This window comes from Cavia porcellus, unplaced genomic scaffold (assembly GCF_034190915.1).
Source record: "Cavia porcellus strain 051 isolate PalLab524CR breed Dunkin Hartley unplaced genomic scaffold, mCavPor4.1 scaffold_2, whole genome shotgun sequence".
Classification (NCBI taxonomy): domain Eukaryota; kingdom Metazoa; phylum Chordata; class Mammalia; order Rodentia; family Caviidae; genus Cavia; species Cavia porcellus.
Genome location: NW_026947485.1, coordinates 105,449,110 through 105,467,610, shown reverse-complemented (window position 1 = coordinate 105,467,610; position 18,501 = coordinate 105,449,110). Strand labels below are relative to the sequence as shown.

General features: G+C 40.3%; 1 protein-coding gene across 1 annotated transcript in view; it reads right to left on the bottom strand.

Annotated features, from left to right (window-relative positions):
- Positions 1-18,501, bottom strand: part of Inpp5a (inositol polyphosphate-5-phosphatase A) — a 241,932-nt gene that overhangs the window by 79,604 nt on the left and 143,827 nt on the right. Inside the window, 1 exon segment of the mRNA XM_063245014.1 lies at positions 976-1,039. Within this exon segment, the coding sequence (XP_063101084.1) occupies positions 976-1,039 (64 nt within the window).

Here is an 18,501-nt window from a genome sequence, read left to right as displayed (position 1 = left end):
CTGAAATGTTTTTCTTCTAGGTAACAGATTCCCTCAAGGCTCAGGATAGGGTGTCTCAGCAGGAGCACCCTGAGAAAATAGTGCAGATCCACAACATTAGTTATTAACTGAAGGACAGCATTTTTCATGGCCACAAAAATGTGTTATCAACTTCTGTTTTTAAAATACAAATGTTCCTCATCTAATAATAATCCACACATTTAACAACTTTTTGGACCACCGAAATTTACTGTTCAATCTTATAACCTATTTTTTGTTGCTTTGGGGTTTTTTTTAATCTCTCTCTCTCTCTGTACAGTTCTATATACATTGTTTATGGCATGTCAATGTCTTGCTTTGTAAAGTACATCTTGTTTAAATAATGCAATTTTTATTGATTGTACTGTATAGTAAGACTATAGTTTATGTTGTTATATATTTTAGTACTGCACATAAAGTTATGCAAATAAGAGCATGGGGATCGAGTTGGAGTTTCCTTTGACCATTTCTTTGTCCCAAATACTGTAATGTACATACTATATACAACTCTTCATTTAGTGACCAATTAATTCACTTAACAATCTACTCCCAGGAATGAAACTTAGTCATTAAATGAAGAGTGTCTATATGCTCTCTTGTCATTTTGTTTCACCTCACCTCTGACAGTAATACAGATACAGAACTGTTCCCTCTCCCTTGAACTCCTGTAAGAAAGCCAGAGTCCTGGAACTGGGCATCCTGCAGCAAAAGAGTTGCAGTGGCTTGGCATGTGGTATGTGATTAGGAAAGTGGGCCAGAGTCGGTACGCATCCCATTTCAGAGAAGCTAGACAGCCTGGTTTTCACAGGAGGTCCCAAGTTAGTGACTGCATGCAAGTAACAGACTAAATAGGCACTTTAAAAAAGACACAGGGTAGAAGATACCAAAACAAACCAACTATGGAAGCCAACCTTCATCACCAAGAACAAGATACTGGATGATGGTATAGAATCTTACCTTTAAAGTCAAACTGGTAGATGTTTTTTAAGGATTCATGAAGAAAATAAAAGCTTCCTAGTGCCTGTAAGAGCAAAAAAAGAGACAGGATCAGAGGCTCATATTGGAGGACTCCTAGGCAAGCTTCTGATCAGATTAAAGGATCTTCTCAGGTTAGTAAAGTTAACCAACTGTAACTTAGTCACAATCACTGACACAAAAGGCTGACCACAGAAAGCCTGCCAATATCCACCACCACCAGCACTGGGTGTGGAACTAAACTGGGACACCAAATACAGGGCATGGCTGGACTAGGCCTTTCCAGAGCACTGACCCTCAGCTTCGTAGCTGTATGTGGCATGAGATCTGAGCACTGACCCACTGTATACTGGTCATTCTCTGTTCAGTTCCCCTTCCCTTTCACCTCTTCATTCTTCAGAACTGGCGTAAAGCCCTGTGCCCAGGAAACGCTAAACCTGGTCCATGTGTAGATTAAGTGAACAAATAACAGTGATGCTTCATGTCATTCTGATCAGGGGATCCAGCAGGGCAGGGTACATTGTACTAAAAACTACTTGTTGCTGTTCTGAAATTCAAATTTAACACAAAATTTTTATACACACATATATAAAATGTGTGTTCATTATGTTTTTATTTTACTAAATCTAGTAACCTCAATAAGGGTCCTCAGGAATTTCCACAGTCAATGTTACAAAATTGTACACATTAAAAATTTTTTAAACTACACATTTATCAACTCACTAGACTGTACCCTAAAAGGATAAATTTTACCATCTGCATATTATTCCCTTATAGTCCCAACTTAACAAAAAGCCCTACTTCTGTAGGATTTACTCCTAGACAGAAGACATAAGAAGTCCACACAAGGCTGGGCCAGGAAGACTGGACTGTGAATGGGGGAGCCCTGAGAGAAAACCCAGCTATCACCAGATTCTAAACCCAGCTTTTTATTTTGAGAAGTGTCCAGTCTTCAGACAACTGGAAGCATAGGAGAGAGATTTGTATCTTTGCAAATGCTTGTGTATACTTTGTTTCTGGCAGAGCCATAACCCTATGATGCTTCACTCCTAAACACACTGTGTGAGCCTCCTCATACAAGCTCTTTCTTTCATAACCACAAAACCATATTACTACAGCAATCAACAGTAGTACCAAATGCTACCTGACATCAAAGCCCCAATACATTTCCCCATGGTCCCAAATGTCTTTCATAGTATACACAAACACACACACACACACACACACACACACACACACACACACACCCAACATACACACATTTTGGTGTCCTGGAGTCTGGAGCCGTGAGCTGGCTCACACACAGCCACTCAGCACCTGGGATGGGCATGCAGGAAACAAAATGGCCATTCCAATGTTCTAAACTGGCTGAAGGCAGATTATAGGGACACAGGTGGGACTGTGGTGACTCCCAGTTCAGCCACTGCCACAGACTCACAGCCCTGTGTCCCTAGTCATCTCTTCAGTTTGCCTGTACTGTCTCCAAAGAACAGGAAACCCCAGGAATGGCCACCATCTCCATAACTGGGCCTACTCAAAGAGCAACCAGCAGGTCAGTGGTCCAGGGTTCTCCAGGTATCTGTGACATGGAGAGGGCTGAGAATACAATTTTCCCTCATCCTAAATTTCCACAAAACACAAGCTTAAACCCACACGGAAGGGACCAAAACTTGTTGTAGTACTTATTTCTGTAAGCACTTCTACTGAAAACATAATCTAGCAACATTATTATGAGGAAAGTTCCCAAGTTTTGTAATCCCAGCACCATAAAGAATGGAGGACCATCAGTGATGGGGTTGCTTCACTGCACTAGGGTCCACAAAATCCAAAAACTGACATGTGTCCATTATCTCTTGTCCTGGATTTATGGCAAACAAACACAGCCTGATTCATCTGGACAGGAAGCAAATGTCATTGTCAGAAGAAATATATGTTGGCCATGCCCTATCCAGAGTTGGACCACTCAGAGAGATTGAGGTTCATCTTTCCATAATTCACTCTTATGTGTGTATATATCACAATTCACAATGTGTGTATGTATCACAATATATACAAGTGAATGTATATATTACAATGTAGGCAAAACTGCCTTCTCTTGGCATTTCATGGCCTCTATGTACCCCCAAATCAGTCTTCATGGCAACCTCTACACTGTGAAGCCTGGTGTCCATTCTCTACTGCATGTCCTATGGGTCACTGTCTATCTGTTCCTTCCTTGTCCATTTATATTCTACCAACCCATCTTCCCACATAGTCTTCTGTTCATTGTGTCCATTTCAGTCTCAGGAATAGTCCAGAGCTTCCCATTGAACCTACCCATTTCTGCCTCCTTCTCCCTACTCACAAAGCAACAGCCAAGCTCCTTTACCCTGTGGTAATGGGCCAACAGATACCATCAAGGTACACTTTCCTATGCCTACTTATATCTGGTCACATCTGTAGGACTCAGGAAGATGAGCTAGATTAAGGTCAGGAAATGCCCCACTAGAAAATTATGTGTTCCCCTAGGATGAAGCAGTTGGCACCTGCTATGGAAAAGCACATACTCCAAGTACAATTATATTAAACAAGAGGACACTACTTAGTCACTGAAGCAAGGTCTGCATACCTGGACACAGGGTATATAACTCAAACTGCAATGCAGTAGGAAACCAGGACATAGCAATAGCTATGTTGAGGTCTAAGTGTACATTACAGTCTGGCAAGGGTTCTGGCTCACAGTATGAGTACTTGTGTACATACATACACACATACTCACAAGTGTCTGATGAAGTCACATAACTGCAGATTGACCACCATCCAATACAAGCAACTTGGGTCAACAGACTCATGATAGAATCTTTTATCTGGGAACCTGGGGAATGAAGATAGCCCAATAAAGATGCAACACAGGGTGCCTGTGGGAAAGTGACTCCACTGTTCCAGAGATGCTTTCTCTCCTCTCAAAGGTGGGTCCAAAACACAGCAGACAGGATCTTTGTTCTCAGTCAAAAGCCAGAGTATGGAAGAAGTTGCACATTATATGACCTGACACTGGACCCTCAGGGCTTGCCTCAGTGACACCTGTCTGATTTCAGGCACTTCCACATCTCAGGCCTCAGGACACATCATGGCATAATCTCAACAGGTCTTAAAGCTGCATGTACCTGAACACAGTGTATTCTTGGGTTGATACTCGAAATGGCTCACTATGGACAATGACAGAGTGCCTGTCAATTTAGGTACATCCCTGCCTAACCACCAACTTATCATGGCAGAAAGTGAGAGCAGTCAATATTTGGCTTGCTTTCTTTGGAAAAGTAAAGTTTGGTGTCTCAGTATGAAAGGGTCACAGTTCACACGTCCAGAGTAATTGAGCTTCTTCCAGAATGAATCAAATGTCTGCTTCATCATAGCACCCCTGCAAAAGATCCTCTCTACTTGCCTTGGATGAAGAAAGAACTGAAAAATGTGACAAAGGCCTCTGGAGACACTTAAACATCACCCCATTATGTGAGAGAAAGCCAACATGATATTATGAAGCTTACTAATAAGTAAATGGAAAACAAACTGCCAATGTTATCTCAGAAACAATTCAGTGAGTCACAAAATCTATAATCTCCTCCAATGCATACTTAAAGTCAAAGTTCAAACCAATTTTCCAGTGCTCAACTCACACCATCAATATGTTCAGGGTGCCTGTCGATCACAGGACACTGGGACACCTGGTTGTATACTGAGTCTGCAGACAGGAAGCTCCTGGCTCATTGGGCTCCTGCCCCTGGGTGTGTGTCAACAGCATGTGTGTCATATCTAGGAACACTGACTCCATGGCTCTTTTGTTGAAAACAAAATACTTTTTATATATTTATAAAACTGACTAGTATGAGTGATGTTTAATTATCCACTAGTGAAAAGCAATGCACTCATTACTATATTTCTATCATAAGGCAGGAGCTCTTAATGCCCCTAGAAACAGTTAAAGAAACATCAAGGTTCCCCAGATAGTACTTGGGGGGAGGGGCTGAGGATGGGGTGGGTGTGGTCCACTTGAAGTGTTAAGAGAACTACTGAGTTCATGTGAATGTCAGCTGGAGTATAGTAATGTGATAAATGACGACCTACACCACTCATTCCATTTGGTTTCTGGAGCTAAATGTGATACCACCAGACCCACCTTACAAAACAGGAGAGTCAGAACAACTAAGGTACATTACTGCTCCTATTTGGGGAGGTAAAGCACACATCTGCAAATGCTGCTCAGTCACAAATCAAGTATGTGTCCAGTATAGGCCCACTCTCTTGATCCAGCTGCCACCAAGGCTCAGGGGGTACTTTAAGTCAGGGCAGGCACCAACAAGGAAGGTACGTAAAGCTACTGTTAGAAACACCTCTATTACTTGGTATTTGCAAACAAATCAGCCAGCCAGTAATCTATCATTTCCACTTTGAAGTCAGCAGTAAACACACATATCATTAACCTGAAGCCTTCTGTACATGGCTCCTTTTCCAGGAAACAAATTTCTAAACTCAAATAAAATTACTTAGCAGTGAAGAACACACAGGAGCACCACTTTCTTCTTAGGTAGTATAAAAGGAGGAGACACACAGACAGATGCTTTTTGGATGTGACTTCGAGATAAATAACCTAAAATTACCTTTTGCTGACAAACTTGTGAAACTACTGGAGTGACTTCCGACAGTACTGCTGTTAATAACCACGGTGGGAGCTGCCTATGCACCCCTGGGGAAGGCACCCATGGAAGCAGCTGCAGTGTCTACTGCTAGAACAAAACAAATATGGGAAGAGAGATCACAGAACAAGAACCAGGGGCCCCTTCTATGGCCAACTGTACTTATCAAAGGTGACACAGAATTGTGTAATTCATATCTCACTCCAAGATAACACAGCATTACATTGTTTCTACAGATAAAACATTTTCAACTCTGGTTACTTTTTAAAAATGAAGTATATTAATGAATAGAAAAGTGTACTAATGAATGAATAGGAAAGCTAAAAGTATTGCTGATAACTAATCCTCAGGTCTACAATAAAATAGAGGAGTTAACTGTTCTGAATTACAGTAATAGGCCATTGACTCATGGCTGGTCAAGCTCCTTTCTGTGAGTAGGATGACTCTCTCACACCTTACCTACTATTTCCCAGCCTAAGCAGACACATGACCACCATCTCCCAACAAAGGAGGATACTGCCTTACTTAGCTAGACTTTTCTCAGGCCCTCACATTCTTTTAGGATCAATTACAAACAGTTCCAGTGTTTGAGAACAAAATTCCAGCCACTGGAAAGAAGGATTAACAGTGCTTCCCCATTAAAAGAATTAAAGTAACTGTTCAATTTTAGAGGGACATATAGGTCTTGAGACTGTTCTTTGGCACACTGTCTTCCCTTGTAGGAGAAATGATGATGTTTGGATTCACAGGAGCTAATGAGCGCAGGCCACAGGTCATAGGCCATAGGCCACAAGTCATAGGCCATAGGCCACAGGCCACAGGGAGATGCTATGTCCATGAACTTGTAACTGCATGAATTCAGAGCTATTCACACCCAAAAGCTCTCACCCAAAAGCATAAGTACTCACAGGCAAAAGTACACACATACTCCACACACACACACACACACACACACACACATCCAACACATGTATATGTACACATATACACACATGCTACAGACATAGATATGAGAAGCTGAAGCTCTCAAGAGATATAGACAAGAAAGTATCAGCAGCAGTCCTCTGAAAACGAAACCCTTAAAAAACCCAGATGCTTAACATGAAAATGCATCAATAAAATTTGAAGTACTAAGGGGCTTGGGATTTAGCTCAGCGGCATAAGCGCCTGTCTTGCAAGCAGGCAGTTGTGAGTTCGATCCCTGGTACTGATAAAAAGGAAAAAGAACCCCCCCCCCCCAAAATTTGAAGTACTCCTGTAATGAGCTGCTATACAGCAAAGAAAATAAATTAAAGGTACACTTACAAACATAGATGGATTTTACAAACAAAACTGAGAACAAAGAAAAGTTGCTAAAATTTTATATGGCATGATACCAAGAAAACAAACATAAAACATTTAAAAAGCACTATAAAAATATATTATTTTTTCATAAAATAAAGGTAACAAAATGATGAACATGGAACTGAGAAGAGTCATTACCAGTAAATTATTCTAGAAGATACTGGCTTGCACAGGGACTTCAAGTGCCCACTTTGTTACTTTAATGCACAGTAAATTAACGAAGGAAGAAAGAAACAAGTAGCCCTGCCTGGGCTGCAGAGGACAATGTGGCATGCCCCAACTCTGCACCAGACACCTATGAGGTGTCACAGAAAACGAGGACTCAGAGCTAGAGTTCCCATGCAACCCAACAATGGCAGGTATCCCAAGAATGTTCTCTGAACTCCCCCAATTCCACTGTTCTCTCTCTATGGAGATGACCATCATCTTGAGAGATGTGAAACAAAAGCAGTAGGCAATACACAGTATACCTCTGGCATCCTAAACTTTATCAATGCTGTCACATCCACTTTGCCTTCAGAAATTTGGTTCTTTACACTCAATTACAGTTTATTTATTTCTTATTTTTATTGTTATATATTCAGCTATACAGTTGTTATAACTTATCTTTGATGCTACATAGTAATCCACTATATAAAAATACTGCAATTTATCCACTCTCCTTTAGATATACATGGTGGTTGTTTTTATTATTGAAATCAATGCTATCATAAGCATCTTCACGTAGAATCTATGAAAAACTGTGAGATGACAATCGTGAATATATACATATAAGTTATGTATACATATATACGGAATATGCAGATACAATTTGTGGATTCTAGCACACAGTCTCAATGCAGGGAAAACAGTAGTGTACCACTAGGCCACCATGACAATCCATACCTCCACAAGCACTATGAGGCAGGGCGCATTATTCTGTATCCTTGCCTGGAGCTGGCACCTGTATAAAATTATGCCTCATTTTATATTTTGTATATTCATTATATTTGCATAGCTGAGTATCTCTCTTTTGTAGTGCTGGGGGTTGAAACCAGATCCTCACGGATGATCTATCACTAAGAAATGCTCCAGCTCCCACCTCCTTTTTAAATGATTTATTTTGTTAAAAGGTACGTAATAGGAGTCAGCATCATTTATGGACTGCAGGGGTAGAGAACAAGGATTCATCAGAAAGCAAGCCCTCTCTATGAACCAATGCCATGTGCAGGCCACCACTTGGCGGCAGGCCAGCCAGAACCCAGCCCTTTCCAGCGTGCAGGCTGGCAAATCAGAAGAGCCAATATCCCCAACCCCTGCTCTAAGTGACCAGCTGATCCAGAGAAATACAGCTGTGATGACAGTTACGGAGGTGAGATGCAGTCTGATGTTTGTGGTCCTTGGTGTTTCATTAACTTTGCAGATCTAGGGCCGGTGGTCTGATCATTCAGAGGATAGCAGTATGCAGTGTGGCATCTAGCGGGGAATCTACTTCTGAAGGTGGTAGCCATTGTTGATTTCCTATTGGCTTGTTTTGAAGTCCTGTATCATTTTCATTGTTTTGTTGGGTTGGGTTTTGTTCTGTTTTGTTTTGTTATATCCAATGGCATGAGCAGCTATTTGAAAGATACCAAGATACATTATGGCAGCCATTTTGGGTTTACTATTGTCTTGTTTTGAAGTCCTTTATTGCATTCACTGTTTTGTTTTTTATTGGTTCTATTCTATTTTTCTTGATTTTTACTATGCCTGAAGGTATCTGCAACTATTTTGAAGACAGCAAGGGGCATTATGGTAACTGTTGTTGATTTCTTACTGTTCTGAAGTATTATATCATTTACACTGATCAGTTTTTGTTGGCTTTGTTTTATTTTCTTTAGTTTTATCTTCTTTAAAATAAAAAAATAAAAAGGATACATAATATAGACTTTACCAACCTACCATTTTATATGCACAGTTCTGTGGTATTAAATATGTTTAGTTTCATAAACCCTACTGTTTGTCTCTACAACTCAAACTTCCTAAAATTAAACTCTGTATGTTACACACAAACTCTCCATTCGCTCTTCTCAAGCCCTGAAAACCATTTTTTCTGTTTTGTTTCTATGAATGTGACTACGTTAGAGACCTCCCAGATCAAAGCATACAAAACTTGCAACAACTTGCCGGATTCATTTGCAAAATATTCCCCAGGTTTTTCCATATTGTAACATGTGACAAGATTTCTGTCTTTTTAAAGCTGAGTAATATTCCATTCCATACTGGGGGTGACCAATATTAAGATGAATATTTAATTTTTAAAGGAGATTAATAGGAGTGAATCTTTTACTATAATACATTTAAAAAATTTAAACATTCACCACTTTTTAATCACTCCATATAAAAACGTTATGGGGTGTGTCTTATTATCTTATTCACAGGCTCTGGCACCAAGTGACTTCTGGCTCTTCACTAAAGCCAAAATGACCATAAAAAGTAAACATTTTATATCTATTCAGGACATAAAGGCAGTTGCAGTAAAGAAAGTAACAACAAGGAAGAGAACTTCCAGAACTGCTTCAGAAAGTAGAAAGAATGGGGTAAGTGTCTTCTAAGCAACAGGGAGTTACTCTTGAGCAAGATTAATGACAATATTGCCTATGCCTTTGATATTGTATCCAAGAAAGTACTTATCAATCTAGTGTAGTAAAGATTCTGCCTAATTTCTTCTAAGAGTTTTCTTCTAAGAGTTTTAAAGTTTTGAATCTAACATTTAGGTCTTTATTTCCTTTTAAATTTTACACGTGGATATCCAGCTTCTCCAGCACCATTTTTTGAAAGAGACTGTCCTCTCTTCATTGACTATCTTGCCACCCAGTCGAATTCATTTGACTACACACATGTACCATATATTTCTGGGCTCTATTTTGCATCCATGTTTACAGAATCTCTTTTTTCCAGCTATTGACAACTTAGGTTTCTTTTAATGTGAAGTCCATGTTCATATTTTTTGTGCATTTTGCTACATCTTTTTCTCATCATGTACATTTATTTTTAAACTTTAATGTAGAACTATTAGCTGCATTATAAATATTTACTCCTACTCTTTGGTATATTTTACTAATATTTTATCACATCTTTCATTAAATGATTTTTTTAATCAAATTAATCAATACCTTCCTTTACAGTTTATGCTTTTATGTCTAATTTACAAAATCTTTTTTTTTTTAAATCAGTACTGGAGATCGAACTCAAGACCACACGCTTGCAAGGCAGGCACTTATGCTGCTGAGCTAAATCCCCAGCCCCAAAATCTTAATTTGATTCCATATGGAATATGGAATCAAATAAAGCTGTAACTCAGCTTTATAAGCTGTAACCCAGACGCACAGGAGACTAAGGCAAAAGGATTACAAGTTTGAGGCCACCTGGAGTAAGACAACTGACGAATCAATCAATAAGCAAGCAAGCTGGAGATATACCTCAGTGTTCTTTGGGTTCAATCCTGGGGGTGGGGAGCTATATAAGACTTTGTTTTGCCAGTTTACCCTTTACTATGACAAGAACATAGTTGTGATGATTTTCCTATTTTATCTTTATAAGTACATAGTAGAGTAAGTGCTCTGGGTCTCTCATGCCCAATAACAGCTTTTATAGAGTTTTTTGGTTGTTTTTATTTCCACATGGAACGTTGGACCCAGCTGCTGCAAGAGTGAAGATTACAAATACCAAGACTTCCCAGATTCACTGGGGAAAGCTAATGTTCTCATGATGTTTGAATTTTTGTTCGTGGATCTTTATCCATAATAAGTTCCTTTAAAATGTCTCTTAATAAAGTTTTATAATTTTCAGTCAGGTGTAGTAGCACATGCTTGTAATTCCAGGACTCCACTAGCAAGCTAAGGCAGGAGAATCACAACTTTGAGGCCAGCCTGGAAAACTTAGCAAGATCCTGTCTCAAAAAAGAAATAAAGGAGAGGGGCAGGGTGGTTGGAGCTCAAAGCCACTATATTCAATCCCCAATACCACCAAGACAAAACCAAAAAAAATTTTACTTTTCTCCATTAAAGGTCTTGAAAACCTTTTGTTGGATTTATTTTTGGGTATCTTTTAGCTTCTGCTACCATTAGAAAATGAAACTTTAAAAAATCACATTGTTTATAACTGTTTGTTACTAGTAAATAAGAACATTACTGATTTTTTGTATTAGCAAACTTGCTCAGCTTCATTTAAATTCTAATAATCGTGAATTCTCTCAGATTATGTATGAATAAGGACTATTGTTCTACTCTTCATAATCTTTACATTTTCTCTTTTCTTTTTGCTTTTTGTCTTATCCTGCCCAAGAAGGTCAGTTCTATACAGAACAGAGACTCACTGAGTTTGGAAAACAGATGCTGGGGAGTGGGGGAGGCAATCAGATGGCTACTGCACACATCCAGAGATGGAGTGAGGGGGACCAAGATCAGGACATCAACAACAAAATAGACAAGAGAAGAAGTGTATTTTAATATGGGCTTCGACAATAAATTGAAAGTACAATGTGTAAGAAAAAGAAACATTGAAGATGCTCCAGGGTCTTTTGTAAGAAGAGCTGGGGAAGGAAGCTGCCATTTTCTGAGGTGGAATAGACTATAGGAGAAGCAGGGTTTGGAGGAAAATGAAAAGTTCAGAATAGACCTGTTAGGTTGAGATGTCCATGAGCCACAAAATGGAAATAACTCATAGGTAGTTAAGAGTCTGAAGTTCAGGGATAATGTTTGGGTTGTAATGGAGATTTCTGAGTTGTGTTTGAAGGCTTTTATTTGGTACTATTAGAATGCTGAGGGGAAATAAACCTACGTCTAAAGACTAAGATGCAGAGCACTGTTATTAGAGGTTGTTGTAGTCAGGGTTTTCAAGGAAATCAAGACAATACAGGACACATAATTTATAGTATTATTTATACTGGTCACCCAAGGAGTCAAATACAAAGAAAGTACAGGAAATCTGTCCACACACTTAAGACCCACAAAACCCAGCTGAGGGCCTGGATCCCACAGCAATGTCCTGCATGAGCCCATGACAATGCCCCCCACAAGTTCAACTGGAGGCCTAAAGCTCACAACAATGACTCATGTAAGTCTGTTTCAGGGATCTGCACTGGGAAGGCTCAAAGGTAAACAAGTGGAAGCTAGAAAACCTATGCCAGCAGGATGAAGGATTCGTGCCAGTAGGTTGAAGGTTCTGCACTGCAGGAAGGAAGGATGCTCAAAGTAAGGACCAGGGCTTCCCAAAAAAATACCAAAGCCATCCTCAGCAACAACAAGATCCCGAGCTCCTCCTCAAAGATAAAAATAGCTGAGTTCATATCAGGAAGCCAGTGTAACAAGCTTCTCCTGGAGACTGAACAGCACAGCATCTTCCCCTCCAGAGCCAGGAAGTGGTAAAGACCAGAGCTCTCCCAAAGTGAACCACAGTTGTTCTCAGCAACGAGATCCCGAGCTCCTTTGATGATGAGAACAACCAAGTTCATATCAAGAAAGATGCTCAACAAGCTTCTCCAGGAGAGCCAACAGCAACAGGAGAACCAATAACACAACTCTTCCTCTCCAGTTCTCCTCCTTAACTTGGCAACAATTCTCAGGTGGGCCATCCACAATTACACCATGCTGATTCAGTTCAGCTGGTGTTACAAGCTGACCACCAGTTACCAATCCACTACAGAGGTCATGGTTACAAGGAGCATCAGGCAAACAAAGCGCAGAAGTGTGAACTGGCCAATGTTGAGATCATAGCACATTTCTGGATTTCAGTTGATTAAAGCAGCAAACTACACTAAGAAATTTAAGTCAGCATAAACCACACTTCACCATAGCACGTGATTTTCTATACTGGTAAACAGATTCTGGTTGTTAATACTGTGTTTAGAGTTTTTACACTCTTTCCAACCTTGTTTCTGTCCTCTCCACCCCAGTGAAATTATCCTATGCCAGGTATTTAATGATGTTCAAATTACAAGCCAAACACACACTTTTCATGACACAAGGTTTCTCAGCAGCACTGGGGACCTGCCCTTTTTTATTCTTCAAGCACTCTTATTTCTGAGTTTCAGGATACCACTGTTCTTCTCTGGACTCTTCCTCCTCTTCACTCTTCAGCTGACAATCACACACCGGGTCTGTACAAGATACCCATAAAGCCTTTTCCCTCTTATTTCCTCCCACTGAGTGGCCTCATCTATTTCATAATCCAGCTGATGGATTGTATGTGTACTGGGTCCTCCTTTGAAGCCCAACCTCACAGGTCCAGGTAGCTGCACAGTCCTCTCTTGGATCTCATAGAAGTCTAATCTCTCCCAACTCAGGACATCCTTCATTATCTCTTGCTCCTAATAGAAAAGATGGATCTCTCCAAATTCCTTCAGCATCTTCCCACTACCATGCCTGTAATGCAAACATCTGTCTGTAAATTTTATCCATCCTCTCCATTACTCACACCAGACAAGACCATCGTTGTCCTCCAAATGCTTCCTACACTACTAACTTCCCAGTCTCTTCTCTACCTGGCAGCCAGGTCAGCCTATTTAAAATACACATCTGCTCCTGCCACTGATTGATCCTGCACCCTAGTTGCTAGTGGCTTGTGTAGATTCCCCACACTTTTCAGCTCACAGAACTTCAGCCACAGTGGCCATTTAGCCCTCTGAGCAGCCCAAGCTCTTTTGCTATTGGAGCAGTCATGTGCTCTGCCTTCTGCTCTTCCAGCTGCTAATAATATGAGCCATGTGCTGCTCCAGGTCCCCACGGATACTGCCTCCTCCAAGCACCCCCTCTCTGGCTGATTTCTTCAGAGGCTTGACAGTTCTAGCCCAGCACTTCATCAGTCCTTCAAAATGCTGCAGAGTTCAGCTATCTACTATTTTCCTCCTCTGTCTCCTTATAGAGGGGAAACTGCTTGAGGGCAGGAATGTGACAAGTTCTCAGCACAATGCTTGGTTCATGTAAGAAATTCAACTACTTCCGGATAAGTGGGAGGGTAACAGTACCCTCATAGAGTGACTGGCTGAGCAGCTCGATATCTAGCATGCAAAACTATTTGCTCAGGTTTTAAAGTGCAACCTAGATAAAGTACAGTATTCATTAGAAGCTGAGCATGATAAAACAAACAATCCCACTACTTCTTGAAGATATCACACAGGCAAGCTCCAAGAATCCTGGCTTTAAAACAATTTAATAGATTGAGTAATAAATCAAAGCAAAGTTACTAAAACTTCATTAGATTATAAATAATAATAAATGAAACAAAGCTTTTGTTTCAATCAGTGTAGAGCTTCATTGATCTTTTCCTGTATAATAAACTCACAGACAACCAATCTAATTGGATGAGGCAGCATTATTGCCCATTTCTCTAGCATTACCCAGGGGGGTAGGCAGCATGTGGGAAAGGTTGCATTTAGCATGTCACTATCACAAAGATATCCTCTCTCAAGAAGCTTTGTAACCCTTGCAAAATGAGAGCTGACGCATTTACAAAGTACTGCCTTTCCAATTCTAGCTCCTGAGGCTAGACACAAGATGACGGCACGGCACAAAGCTGTCCCCCTACTTGACCCTCAGTACAAAGCCCGTCTCTACCCTGGCTGCTGGCCCGATAGAGATGCACATGTAATTTCATTCCATCTCCCATCCAACAGCCAACATTAGAAGTTAATTAAATTGGTTGTCTACTGTATTCATCCACTTACAAAGTTAATGATATTCTGTCCCTGAATTAAAGAGCATTTTATAAAGCGTGCACCATGGGAGCTGGCATGTTGTACACGGGGTGCTGAACCCTGTCACAGCTCCTGGTCGTCGAGTTCCCAATTAGGCAGCCCAGGAAGGGCAGGGCTCCGTCTGCCAGGACAAAGCACAAGTCATTCTGACAGTGAGGGTAAACACTGCACACAACAGGCACTTAATATTTCATATTGGGCTACAATAAATTCCACCAGATTAGCACACCTGTTAACATTTCATATTACCACAGTGAAGAGCAGTTGAAATATAATAAGTCAGTCTTTTAAAATGGCCTTGAAGACTGGCTATCAGAAAGTGGTATGTGCTCTGCAGGTGCTGATGGCAAACTATGGACTAATTTTGGGCTCCCAAGTCAAGCTGAGATGCCACACAGAGCCCTATCTAGAGTCTAAGAATCAGCTGACATGAGAAACACTCACCCTTTCTAAGTGAATTCCCATTTCATTTTCTTATTCCAAGTATTTATTTGGTGCTTGCTCTACTTGCACACCATCTCAGGCATCTGAGAGTATTCAACAACCATTAGCCAGAGACCAAGATGGCATCAGACAAATGTGAGCATGGGGGAGAGAATTAGGAGTACAGTGGAGCTCTGTCTGAGAAACCAGGCAATTTAGCAAGATCCTGCCTCAAAAAGGTCCAGGAGATGGGAAAGGGGTAGCTAGGGGATAAGGATGTAGATTAGGCCCTGTACCAAAGAAAGAAGAAGTAGACAGTAAGAACAAAAGATGGTAAGAAGGGATAGCAAGTAATTGAAGAGAAGGAAGGACCAAAGCTAAGGGCCTAGAGATGAGTCAAGTTGGGAAAAACAGATACCAAGGACTGCTGTCATGCTGAGGATAACAGGGATTAAAAGCTAACCCACGGGTTTCACAGCATGGAAGCCAGTGATGTTATGAGTAGTCACATCCAAACACTCAACCCAAAAAGAATTTCGACATGTGCACTAAACAACTGTTTTCACATGTGCTGCAGAGACAGGGCAACCTCTATCTTAAACCTTGGAAAACTACTTCCCATGGAAGGCAGGTACAGACAGGAGAGCCCAGTGTGCCAGAATTTGCACAGTGTGACTATTACATGCCTTCCACAATGAGAATGGCACAGATTTGGAATCCTTTTGCAAACTCTGTGAATGAAGACCTAAACTTCCATACAGACACTCCAAACCAATTTTTAATTTACAGCAATTAGATTATTTTCCTCTCAAAATGAGATCTGTGTACAACTTGGACACTATTTTTCAATAATATATATTTTGCAAATTTAAAGTTTTGATAATGGGCAAAGAAAAATATTAAAAACATATAGTTTTAATTATTAAATTTATTGTTACATTTTCTATGTCTACATGATTACAAAAGTAGATCAATAAACTCTCATGCCAATTAAATTACGTGAAGAGTTTGCCTCATCATTAAAAGGGCTCCAACCTATCTTTTGTCTTCAAAAAATCATTAGCTTTTCAATTACAATTTCATTCTTACTAATGTTCCGGTGAAGTAGGTTATATGCATTACAGATATAAAGTAATTAAAGTATGATGCACTTTTAAGAGATGGCCAACACAGAACACAAGCTGTTTACAAAATATCTTCTAGCATTAAAAAACATCAAGCACATAAAACACTATTTAAAAGGTTTAATTGATTTTAAAATCTTGATTATATTGGGAAATTGCTGCTTCTGTTTCAAATAATGTATATTAGTTACCAGTCCACAGAAATGCTGTGACAGCAGAATTTTTCTAAGGACATATATTTGCTCCACTTTCAGCCCCCTCCAGTCTGATGAGCTGGCCACTGTCACTCTTTCAGAGTTGAAAGGTGATGTTGTGCAAATGTCACTCACATATGCACCTTACTGCTGCTGCTAACCAACATTTACTTCAATTTTAGCCTGGAGATGTTTTACTTTACATACTTGAGAGTCACTTATTTTACTCCACACGGTACTTAACATTTTCACTGCTCTTCATTCCTTTCTTATCGCTGACATCATCTGAGATAACTTTCTATCTGCTTGAAGATTATCCTTTGATATTTATTGTCTTAAATAGATAAGTCTTCAAGTGACAACTCTATGGTTTTATTTCCATAAAAATACCTACCTCAACTTCATTCTTAAAAGGTATTTCTGCTGGATACAGATTGTCATCGTTTACTGTTGTCACTGTTTGTTTTGGTTTTTTGAGATAGAGTCTCATTACACAGTGGGAGCTGGCCTATGTAGTCTAGGCTAACCTCTTGCAGTGACCCTCCTACCTTAGCCTGCTGAGTGCTAGGATTACAGGCACATTCCACCATGCCCAGCCAGATTTTCAGGTCCTTTGGGACATTGAGGATAACATTTCAATGTTCCTTATTTTTTTTTTTTTCAGATTCTGCTGGAATCTAAACTACCCATTTAATCATTGCTCCATTTATTTTTATTCTCATGGCAACTTTAAAAATTTCTACTGTCTATAGTTTTCTGCAGTATTACTATGATCTGTCTGAGTATGATTTTTCTTTTGTTTAAAATTCTGCTAGATATTCAGTGAGATTCCTAACCATGGATTGAAGTCTTTTATAACTTTGAGTTGGTGATTTATCATAGCTTTAAAAATGGCTTCTGACCTGCTCCCTCTGCTTCTTCTCGGGCTCCCATTACACAAACATCTCTACACATCCTCTGTGACTCACCTTCCACTACCCTCCCTTACGTTGCTGCAAGCTTCATTTTAGTACTTTCTTTTGGCCTACCTGTAGTTCATTAGATCTGTTTTTACTTCTGTAGTTTCCAGTAAATGTCACTAGTAAAATCTTTGTTTCTCCTTTAAAAAATGGAGGCACCATCATCTAATGCTAACTACATGAAGGTATAGATGAGATACTAGTTGCAGGACACCCACTGGCTATACAAGGACCACCCAAGAGACTGAAGTTCTCTTCCAGTGTCTTGCCTTTAGAGCAGGCTGCTGTAAGATCTCACAAAACCTAGCTTCAAGCGCTCATATCTACAGCCCACTTGACTATGTGACAGTGGTGGCCTCCCTGACTGGAACCACTGCCACCCTGCCTGGATACACAGCCCACCTCCCAGACCTACCCCTTCTCTAAGTATACAGTTCAGGTAAAGGTACTGGTTCTAAAGCCAAGATGTTATGTGCAAGTCTTGTGCCTGCCTCCTCCAGGTTTTGAGATCTTAAGTTCCTAACCTATCTGTGCCTGTTTCCCACCTGTAACATGGGAAACAAGAACAGCATTCACTTCCTAGATTCCGTTCCTCCTAAGCACCTGAGACAGTGTTTTAACAGTCAACATGGACTACGATTCCCTAACACAACTGATGGTAGAATGGGCTTTAAACATTCTGGCTAGGGCCAGAATACAAAGGCAAAAGCCAGAAGAGATATCAGTCCAGAAAGGGTCTCTACCTCTACAATCAGAGGCAAAGTGTCATTCCAGACCACTTTTAAACTCTTCATTGGAAGTCTGAAATGCCTCTCTTAGCACCCAGGATGGACCACCACCATCAAGAACATTAATCTGTCTTTGACCACTTCCCTAACCAGAAAGAGACCCAGGCCCTTCCAGCAGATAAGGGGGCTCTACAATGCTCTATCTATCCTGTCTGGGGTGGAGAGAGGAACACAGCAGAGGCTATTTATGCTTCCAATCACTCGAAAAAGACCTCTTTTTCACCTCTCTTCTGAGGCTAAGTTATGAAGAAACCTTACGGGAAAAATGTCCAAAACTAGCTACCTTCCA